Source organism: Chaetodon trifascialis, chromosome 15 (assembly GCF_039877785.1).
Source record: "Chaetodon trifascialis isolate fChaTrf1 chromosome 15, fChaTrf1.hap1, whole genome shotgun sequence".
NCBI classification, from domain to species: domain Eukaryota; kingdom Metazoa; phylum Chordata; class Actinopteri; order Chaetodontiformes; family Chaetodontidae; genus Chaetodon; species Chaetodon trifascialis.
This window is the reverse complement of record NC_092070.1, coordinates 23,917,445-23,928,559: the sequence shown is the minus strand read 5'-3', so window position 1 is coordinate 23,928,559 and position 11,115 is coordinate 23,917,445. Positions and strand designations below refer to the sequence as shown.

The window sequence follows — 11,115 nt, the reverse complement described above, 5'->3', positions numbered from 1 at the left end:
GTTAAGCGAGGTGAAAGGGTACAAATATCTGTCTGAAGCAGTCTACTGAACAATTAACATCCCCCTCACCCATAGCTATCAAATATACTTCATAACCTGCGAGAACTCTCCAGGAAAAGAAAACAAACAAACAAACAAAAAAACATATGTACAAGGACAATAATTTAGGAAAAAAAAATACCATCTCTAATTGACATCATTTAATACAGTCTGGCATAAAAAATGAAAGTAGCACATCAATTTTAAAACAAGTTAAAGAAATACATTTGTTGAACTCATTTGGCCAACACATCCCTACAAGGTCATCAATCGTTATTTCATCATTATTAAAAACAAATAAGACTTTCAGCTTAAGAAAGAGACATGAGCACATTTCAGCATACATGGATTTATGTGTTATGAAATGTTGCTTTCCTGCCATTGAAAAAAGACAAATAACATCATTTTCAAGTCTTTACATATGTTAGCGAACAACTTAAATGTTGATCACGGAAACAGTAATGTCCCCGATGCTTTAGCTGTACAATAAGGTCAAGTTATAATCTGATGAATGTTATCACTGAAGAGATATCCACAGTTTCATCATTCTTGGCATTTAGGGAACGGACAGTATGAGTCCATGGGAATACAAAGATTTTCATCCTGAAGACTGTTTTTGACCCTCAAGCTGTTTGACAATAAATGTACATTTTATCAAGGCATTTTGACTCGTCAGTAGAGGTCTTCATGGGTCCAACATTGTGGACACGATTTGAAATAGAAAATCTAACCAAACCAGATAAATTCATTAAAAAAACTTGGGTCTTTATTTTCTTTGCACTCAACTTGGGGTTGAATTACCTTGACATGGGACTGTATTGTCTTGACTTGGGACTTAACTTGTGACTGAAATGTCTTGACGTGGGACTGAACTGTCCTGACCTGGGACTGAACTATCTTGACAGTAAACATACATTGTATCAAGGCATTTGGACTCATCAGTAGAGGTCTTCATGGGTCCAACATTGTGGACATGATTTGAAATGGGAAATCCACCCAAACCAGATAAACTAATAAAAAAAATAGGTCTTCTTTGTCTTTGGACTTTACTTGGGACTGAATCGTCTTGTTTTGGGACTTGACTTGGGGCTGAATCATCTTCACTTAGAACTGAATTGTCTTGATGTGGGACTGAACTGTCTTGAGTTGAGAAGGAGCTCTCTTGACTTGGGACTTGAATTGAGACTGAATTGTTTGACTTAGGACTAAATTATCTTGCCTGGGGACTGAATTGTATTGACTATCTGACCCAAGACCCAAGCAATACAGTGGGAACCCAATTAGATTGACTGTAACTCTGTCCTGTTTTGTGCCTTGAACACTAAGTGAACCCTTGAAGACCTTTACTCTCCAGTACATCTGAGGGAACAGTTAAAAAATACTGTATATACACTTATGAGCCCATGAACCTTAAACAAAGCTAATTCAGGTCATGTGATTAGTGGAACAAATTCCCAATAGAAATACCATCTAGTATGTACTGATTGTTTTCCTTTAAAAGTTTGACACTCCTTCAATTGAATTTAGTCTTTTTGAGGTATACGTACTGTATCATGAATCGCTGTACAGGTTTTTACTGCTGGTAAATCAGTAATATTGCACAAAAAGCTAAGACAGCAAGACGTGTAACAAAAGCATGATTGTTCAATCAGGAGAATATTGGATTCCATACAATAAGGCATTGCTTTAATGAAAACATCTGGACAAACAGCTCACAGTTTTAATTAATGCTTGATTGACTAGCGATTACGACGTCCTTTTAAGTCCTGATTGTTTCAGTCAACACATCGACACAAAACTACGCCTATACACTCCAGCTCCGACACACAGTACCTGATATGTAGAGATGGAAGCAGGTGACCAATCACTACCCGAGCAGGGTGGCCGGGTGGAGTCATCCTCGGGGATGACAAAGCAAGGAAGTGTGTGAACATAAATTAAGCTAATTCAAAACAGGCTCCATTTTCACCTGTGGGATTTAGGTCTGCAGGCTGAAGCTGCCAGTCGTCAGTGGTTTAATACACGATCAGTCTATGCTACAAGCACAGTAAAAAAAAGAAAAAGAAAAAATACAATCCATATACATATTACATCCACATATTTTGCAGACATCTGTGGAAATAATATTAATGTGGGATCTTTGCCTTATCTAAAATTAAATTATTAATTGGGAATCCATGACAGATTCCAGGTGGGAGAAAAACAAAACAGAACATAATGCCAAAGGGCCAGCTTTTCTTGTTTTAATGCTGCTAATATAGCCTATTTACAATCATCTATTGTATGCAACAGAAATAGCCTCTGTTTTCACTAATAAGCTGATATGTTCTGGCCATTTACCAAAGAAGAAGAGTAAAATAAACCAAAGAAAAAAAAGGGAATTCAGTAATTGTGCTTTTTAACCCACAAATCCACTTCATCGTTGAAATGGGACAATTTTAAGAGGCACCACTTGAAGTGCTTACATCAGTCAATGATAATCTCTAAAGCTATAACAAGGACTGAAAATACAAATAGTAAATATAATATATTTATATATTTATAAAGTTGATACAATTCCCTTCCAGTCACGTGTCCAGTTTAAAAAATATTTTCTTCACACTGTCAAATGTCTGACATGAAGGATCCCTCTTTGTGTCAAGACGCAAAGCCCTTATGATGCTCTAAGAGAGAAACGTCTTTGCCGGGGTTGATTCTAGTGACCCAGGATGACACAGGAAGCTTGTGCTAAAAAGCAGGAAGAGTTTTAATGTAGGAGGTTGTTTTATTGAGGAGACAGAAGACCTCTGCTGAGGAGACTTGCTGATTTTGGAGTTTTCTGTCCGTGGTGTGTCTCAGGAATCCTTCAGCGAACCTTTCTGCGGTTAAACAGTTACCTCGTTCTTACTGGCAGTGCGGTATGTGTGGTGGTGGCCGGGAATGTACTGTAGGTGGTCCACCGTGTGTGTTCGTCGGGAGGCAAACGCCTGCCTCTTAGACGTCGTTGCTTGGTGGTTGACCGTCAGCGTGTTGTAGGAGTCGTTAGAGGCACTGGGCTGAGAGTGCATCTTGGTCATCTTGTGGCGGTCCATGACAGGCGTGATGGGCATCAGCATGTCGGCGTGAGACATGGCCCGCGCCATCGCCTTCTCCCGGAACTTGTCACGCCTCATTGCCGGAGACAGCAAGGGATCCTGGGAGTGGAGGCGGTCTGCTGACAGTAGCTGCTCCTCTGACAGGTGCCGGCTGCTGCTGTACGCAGCGGCCGCCATGACACCATACGAAGACAAACCGTAGTCCCCGCGACGCGGCGTCCTGGGAGGTGACAGGACGTGGTCCTGGGACATGGCCCTCTGGACTCGGCGGGGACGCTGCCGCTGCTGGTGATCTGTGTTCAGCTTCACCATGTGGGTCGTTCCCTGGCCGACAAAGTCAGAATGATGATGCTTCCTCGAGTAGTACTCATCAATGTCTTTATCACCTGAGGAGCAAGAGGATGAAGGTGATCAGAGAGAGAGTTAGTGATTCCTGCATCTCCTCAAATTCTATTCAAGACCACAACTCACAACCCTGGAGCATTCAAAACAAGTACAGACCTGGACCACGAAATATCTGAAGGGAGGGTCATGACACAGAAGTACCAGGAGCCCATTTCACCAAATTTGCAGCATACAAGTTGCAAGTTTGCGGCAAAAGAGATTTTCATCTCCTGCAAATCTGGACGCACTTCACTAATCAAAACAAACATTGTTGCAAACCATGCAATATCATGCAAGACCTCTGTAGGACTTTAATTCATCCGCAGTTTGCAAGCAACGATGTGAAAAGTGACGTCACTGTTTGAATCCTCAATCTCTTTTGTTGAATGGGCCCTGTAGGACCACAAGGCTTTGGAGAGATTTTTTAATGTTGTGTTCAGATACAGTCTCCCAGAAATTCAGCACTTTCCCGATTTCCAGTGGCACACATATTCTTTATAACCTCCAGAAAAGGTCTCTGGCCAGCCTCAGGACTTGATGCCCAGCTGGGAGGAAGCTCCTTATTGTAGCTGTGGTTGTGTGGATTCAGGCAATATCAAAGGTTGTGTCACAAGATGATCAACTGAAAACCCATTACTGGGAGGCCTCGGCCTGCCGGTCTAAGGGAGGATTAAGAGCAAAAACAACCCTGTGTTAAAGCAATTTACTGGGCTTTGCTGATGGGGACGTGTTGTTCAAGGTGAGGCAATGAAATATGACCCAGGAAATCCACTTTGAGCACAGATTGATGTGTTTAAAGGCTTATCAGATGCCAGAACACTGGACAAAGGTTCATAATACTCACGGACATGATTTTACAGCTCTGGGAAGGTGTCACTGTGGCAATTTGTTTGATTGGCCATTTGGGAATAACCCATGCTTGCACAAGCACAAGCCAACTGTTGAGGCATTTATCAACCTAAGATTTAGGTTAATTGAATCAAAGAAAGAGTCGCCCTCATGTTTAAACACACTGATTGGATGAGTGTGGCTGAAAAGCATTAGAGAGGAAACTGCTGACACATTAGTCTCCATTATATTCGTCCTCCACCTGCTGGCTGCTGTTGAAGGGATGAGATGATAATAGTAATCAACACAGTAGACCTATTCAGACTGTTTGGATTGTTTTGTCCTTTTTCTTCATGAAAACAGGACAGCACCTCATCAGTGGAGTTGTCCGTTAGTGTGGAGAGGACTCATCAGCCTGCCCCGACGATTCATGAGCTGGTTGTGCCTGAACGGGCAACCGGTTGTTTAATTCCTCTGCCAGAGAGCTCTTAATGGTAAAGTCATTTAGGGCTATATTAACCACAGGCGGCGATCAGCTCCCACAGACCTTTATCTACCTGCTTCTGGCAGCGCTGGCACACAGGGGGACGCTACCACAGAAGCTCTCTGATTAACTGTTGTGGCTGAGGGGTCATTACCTCTGCAGCAGTTAATTACTGCTGAACACAGAGGTCGAATGGCCGTTTCAGGACCATCTCATGCTTCAGCGACTCGTGGAGAAGAGGGATGATGGGAATTGTTTGTCTGGATGCTTGGCTCTCTGGGAGAGATGTCATGCCTGCATACAGAAGGTCACCTTATTGTCCCTCCATGAGGGTTTTCATGTCCACCACTGTGTGCATTCCTAATGAAGGAGGCCCAACTCTGGCCTGTGGCGATGTGCTCCAGCATTTTTCCCTGAAGGGTTCAGTTAGATGTGACATTATGGCAGAAAATGTCAACCAAACTCAACCAGGGGCTACAAGTATACAATCGACAAACCGTGGCCCATAGCTCCATTAATAGGTCAAACTGGAGTGTCCAGTCTCTTCGAGAGATCTGCAGTGATTGTAGACTCAAATGTTAATGTGGCAGGAGTGTATGATGTCCTCCTATGAGCAGGAAAGACACATACAGTGAATACAGTGAATTCTTAAATAAAATGGTTGACACAAACAAGTAAAGATCAAATGTCATACTGTTTGCATTCACTATTTTATGTCAAGTCTAATCTGAAACTTAACGCTTGCAAATATTTCAAATTAAAAGCCTAGAAGGTGGAGTTAGGTACACTGACAGGACAAAAGCATCACATACAGGAAATGGAGAGGCGGTCTGTTGTTAGAAAATTCAGTATGCGCACATTTCCTACAAAATAAAAGCTTAGGAAGTGGACAGATTGTGCTTATTGACCTGCTGGAAACTGCTCACATCCACTGAAAGCAGTGAAGTACAAGCCACTGGAAGTGATTACTGAATGAAAACAGTGTTTCTGTTAAAAGGAGACACTTGAGCTGAAGAGCGGTGAGTATGACATGACTCTGCTGTTGTACCAATGGAAAAAGAGCTGTGGAAAAGTACAACACGTAAACAGAGAGCCCAGCTACAAACGCCCTTCCTCTTCCTCTCGAACTGCCTTCAGCAGCACTTGATTTAAGACCTGTGTTTTACGAGTGTACACTTGTTACACTGTTTACACTTTAAGTGACTGAAATGATTTAACAGGGGCGTTGCATATTGCTTGATCTCATCTCTGCGCCGCCGATAAAATGCAGAACTTTACAATTAACATGATTGCGAGAGGCTAAAGGGTCCCAAACGTGGAGCGGAGCTACAAACACAGGAAATTGCTAACAACAGCTAATTAAACCCCAGCTCCCACTCTGCGAGATTAGATTCAATATAGCCAGTATATTTATGTGTCAGCTATTGATCACAGAAGCCTGTAATCATATAATGCACTAAAACCTGTGAAACTGGTGGAACATCAATTATAAAGTGATCTTTAGGGAGGTCTGGAGCAGGAGCGGTGAAATTAAGGGGGTAAACGCGGCAATATCGTTTGCTTTTTTCTTTCAGGCAAAGACTAAAGGTGACTCGTTTGTTCTGAAAAGTGTTTTGATCCCTTTTAGGTCGATTAAGGTGAGGCAACAGAGCCGAATTGCAGCCTCCTTGGAGGAGCTGAGGCGGTTACTTCAGAGCAGCGTCCTCCGTCTCTGCCTCGTTGACGCCACTGAAGGACGATGGGAAGGAAGCCACGCACACACACACACACACACACACACACACACACACACACACACACACACACACACACACACACACACACACACACACGCTGCCATTTAAATAAACCACACTAATTCAATTTAGTCATCATCATCTCTCCAGATGTTTTAATTAAAATAGTAAGTAATTATATTACTTTTAGGCTTGTTTCCAAAGACCTCACTCATGCTTGAACCAACGATTTAATTTTTTTTTTCTGAGTGGAAGGGCTTTCTTCAAGGGACGACTTCGCTCGCTCATTTGACAAATTCCGCAGGGCTCCTGTCTCAAATTCGAAAAGCCTCTTTGTAGTCGGCCGTGATTCATCTCTGTGATTTTCTGTGTGTACAAGGCTCCAGCGAGATAAGAGCAAAGCCCTGAGTTGATAAGGGAGAGAAAAGGCAAACGTATAAAAGAAGAATGTTGAGTGCGCTGAAAGGAGCTGCACCGATGCATGTTTTTCTATTGCACAACCAATAACACGTTCACTGTAAATGGCTTTCTCTCAGTGTCTAACTCCTCTTAAGAGTCAAGGACGGCGAATGGTGCATTCGCTGTTCTAGTGTTCACTGCAACTGCATTGCAATTTGAAAATCTGCTGCGCTCTGAATTCATTCCTGCACATAATGCTCTGAAGAAAAAGTCCAGCACAAGTACTCTGGATAACAGCTTCTGCAGTGTTTCCACTGATAAATCAATGTAAACCCAGAACAGCTCCTTCAGGCGACAGCAAATGTTTTTAGAAAAGATTTACTGTCAACAAATCTGTTAAATGTGATAACTCACAACATAATACACTAGCAAGCAAATGGTCTGTTTCCACTGTCGTGCTTTCACTCGACTGACAAATAGGCAATATGACGGCACGCTAAGCAGCACGTATTCAATGTCTGTTTACTGGAGTGTGTTAAAAAGACGTCTGAAGGTAAAAACGTGCCTTTTCATTAGTTCACTGTTTTACAGGAGTTTTCAGACGCTGGGTCCATGAGCTCATCACTCTGAGAGCGCCTCGTTTCCAAAGCTGACGCATGAAAAATGGATGGTCTCAAGTGGAGGATCTGAGGTGGAAGTCGTCAACTGAAAATGGTGGATTTTATAAAATATTTCTCATAAATGTTTTGTTCCTGGACGTTTGTAAAATCCTCCAGAGCTCGACATCAGTTTGAAACAGAGGAGATAAAAACTGCTTTTCATATTATCCAAACAGAACATTCAGATGGAGGAAACAGACGTTTTACCTCTAAATGCTTTCACTCCATCATACTGCAGACCTGCATATGATTCGACTTATTAAATCTAAACACCCCAAAAAATGGATTTATGACTAAATAATGTCCATTCTGTTCAAAGGAAAAGACTGCATAACATTACTCTTTAAAAGATAGACGTTGGCAGTACGACACGTTAAATTTCCCAAAATAAGGTTTTTGTTCCGATTTAACTCATTTTTAGGAACATTTTATCTGCAAGGAAAGAAATGCAAAACAGGAGTAAAAAGAGGAAGTCATACGGACTCACTGATTGGACAGCCTCACCCTGCATCATTGGCACTATATGGATGCATGTTGAAAAATCTAATTCTGGTGACTGACAGCAAGTCAAGCAGCACTTTAATGCTTCTTGTACATATTTATGTCCTCTGCTGGACGATTATTAATAGAGACTTGACTTTCAGTGTGTTGAACTGATGAAACAGGACAAAAACTAAACATTACGGGCGAGAGGTTAGTTTGACAGTTAATGTGCTTCACTTCCTTTTAATGAGGAGCTGCTGAAGTGCACAGAGGGAAACCGACTTCTTGTCTCTGATTCTGGTTGTTTGATCTGCACCAGAGCTCGTTTGGAAGCTTTCAAATCAGCCGAAACGAACCGAACCAAACAGCTAAATGTGTTTGAATGTCGGATCCCAAACATAACATTCATGGGCATCTTTTCATCTTGAAGGCCTTTCTTGGTAAATACCTCCATAAAATGCTTTACATGATCGTCCTCAGTGTCCCCACAGTCTGCTCTTAATTTGCCAAAACTGCATTTTTAATACTGAACACACTGACTTTGTAATAATTTAAGATAAACATGTCCCAACTGTGCTATATGTGGATTCTGTAAATTAATTAAAGTGTGGTTGTTACTATAATGCATTAAAATGTAAAGATCTCAAGAGACTCTCTGGTTTAATTAAGGATAAATCAATAAAAGGAAATCTGAATGAACACAGGACACGTGCAGCTAATCTAAAGCATAGGAGGCATGCATCCACGTCATCATCGAGCTGAAAATGTCACAGCGAAGATAATGAACTGTAGCATTGCCGGGATATTAAAGCGCCATCTTGTTGGCGTACAGAAGCCGTTCAGCTGAAAAAAAAAAAAAACCTGCTCTTAATATGTCATTAAGAGACATTAGCAACATGACATGGGCTGCAGCTGGAGCCAAATTACACGCCAATTAGATGTCAGTCGATGGGCCGATAGATGAGTCGATGGGAATGAGTATGGAGGCTGCAGCGCGTTGTCATGCATTTTAAGAAGTTTATTTCCCTAAAAAGGTGAAAAAGCGAGAGGCCGATCTGCATGATGAGCCACCAAACATCTGGAGATACTTATCATGAAGCAAGTCTCTGTAATGGACATTCAGATGTTTCATCAGGCCAGACGTGGCGAATGCGGCGACCCTTTAATGCACGGGGCACGAGGGTGACGTCATTCCCCGTCTTTTTTTAATGCATCAAGCAGGACACGGTGACGAAGGACGAATGAAGGACCACCTACTTAATCTGTGGAGGGAAGAGGAGTATTTACTTAAGTCAGACTTGAGGGCCAGCTCGTAGGAGGGCGGCAGATGGCTGAGGTTCTGGAAGGATCTGGAGAGGGACAGGTCGTAGGGCTCCGTGGCTGAGGTCAGGATGTTGTTCATCCGCTGGGGTCTCTCTACAGGGGACAGGGGAGGAAGCGGTGCGCTGCAGTCAGTGTACAGTCAGTCAGAAAGATGGGTTAACACTGGGAGTCTTTACTGGAGGAGAGAAGGGGAGGCAGATGTGATGTAGTGACAACTGTGGACTGAGGAAGACTTCAGGTGACACCCTGGTGGAGGCGCTGGAGGTCTTTGGGTTTAGGGGAACAACAGCTAAAGAGGCGCGAAGATGCACGACAGTTTGATTTTATTTGTTTCAGATTGGACAGTCGTGTGTTGAGGCTTTAAAAAGGCACGGCTGCAGGCAGGGAGCCACTTTAATTTGTCAGTATTTACCTCTAAAGGTGACCAAATGTGAAGAAAATTCTTACCTAGCTAGGAGAAAATGTGAAACGTGAATGTGTTAATTTTCCAGTCGGTGCCATTAAAGCATTAGAGGACACAGTGAGACGATGTCATTAAAGGCAGGAAACATGACGGGCGTGTATTTACATTTGTTTCATGTATTATTGTGAGGAAGCTTACAGCCTCTTCATCGCTCCACACAGATCTGATATTGACCTCCTGTCTCCTTTAAAAAAATCGCGTCATTAAACTGAATTTGTGCCAAGTCCAAAGTTTTAAGGAGTCCAACTAGTGGGAGGATGTCTTCCCCTAAATTTCTGCTGACTAAGTCACATCCCCATCTGTTCACGCTCTGCTGTGTCCTCACGCTGACTTTGTTAGCAACTTTACTGCACATTAAGATCACAGTCAAGGTTGGAACATGCTTTTCGGCTTTGACGTGAGAAAACGTCCACAGGTGTCGTTTGGAGACGTTAAGGTGGCGGTTGTCTTTAATAACCTGCTGATACGAATTTCGGTTATATCCGTGTCCAGTTGAGTCCTGGTGCTCTGTTTCTGCCTCTGTGTTTACGTCTACGTTTGCAGAAACAAAATTTGGCGATCACGCTTTTTGGGACAACAGCTATTTGCACGAACAACCACCAGGAGGCGTCTGTGAGGCATCAGCGTAGAGCCACGTCAACAACCCTGGGATCCTGTTACGTTGCTTAAACAGGTGTGTTTTTTAGGTCTTCTACTGACCTTTGAGTTAAGTGTTTAAAGTAAGAGCTAACATTCTGGGATGAACTGATGAAGGAGGCAGAAACTGTTTCTAGAAACATCCGAATAAAGTGTTTTTTTAGGTGAGTCTGGAGACTGTCCCTCCAGGCATTTCAAGGTTATGAATATTATATATTTAGACTTGTAGCACATCTGTTAGCATCATCGAAGCGGCTGTGACAAATACCTTCAGCAGTTTACTTTCTGGTATCAGTGATATGTGTGGCACCATTAAGGCTCCCTGCACTGCGTGGAGCTCCTGCGGCTTCAGTATTTGGGACGCCCAGTCATGGGTCAGGAGGCGCAGCGGGTGGGGAGGGCTGGGATACGGGCAGGGACTCTGGTGCTGGATTTAAAAATAGCACGGGGCAACTACTGCAGCAAGGAGGACAGGGACACACAACACCAAGGAACATATGGTGTAGAGGGGAGACATTCACTGAGTTGGAAAGGGTGTGTCGGCATGTGTGTGGGGAAGATAGAGCCGGTTAGGTGAAGTGAAATAGGAAAAATAATATGTGAAGAA

At 42.9% G+C, this 11,115-nt stretch overlaps 1 protein-coding gene across 2 annotated transcripts in view; it reads right to left on the bottom strand.

Moving 5' to 3' along the window:
- Window positions 1-2,789: 2,789 nt before the first annotated feature.
- The window catches only part of LOC139344006 (protein shisa-6), a 66,461-nt gene continuing 58,135 nt past the window's right edge, over window positions 2,790-11,115 (bottom strand). For both annotated transcript variants that reach the window (XM_070981879.1, XM_070981880.1), the window contains 2 exons: window positions 9,374-9,502; window positions 2,790-3,499 (listed from right to left, as the gene is read on the bottom strand). In XM_070981879.1, coding sequence (XP_070837980.1) covers window positions 2,904-3,499; window positions 9,374-9,502 — 725 coding nt within the window. In that variant the 3' untranslated portion in view covers window positions 2,790-2,903. The remainder of the gene's footprint in view (window positions 3,500-9,373; window positions 9,503-11,115) is intronic.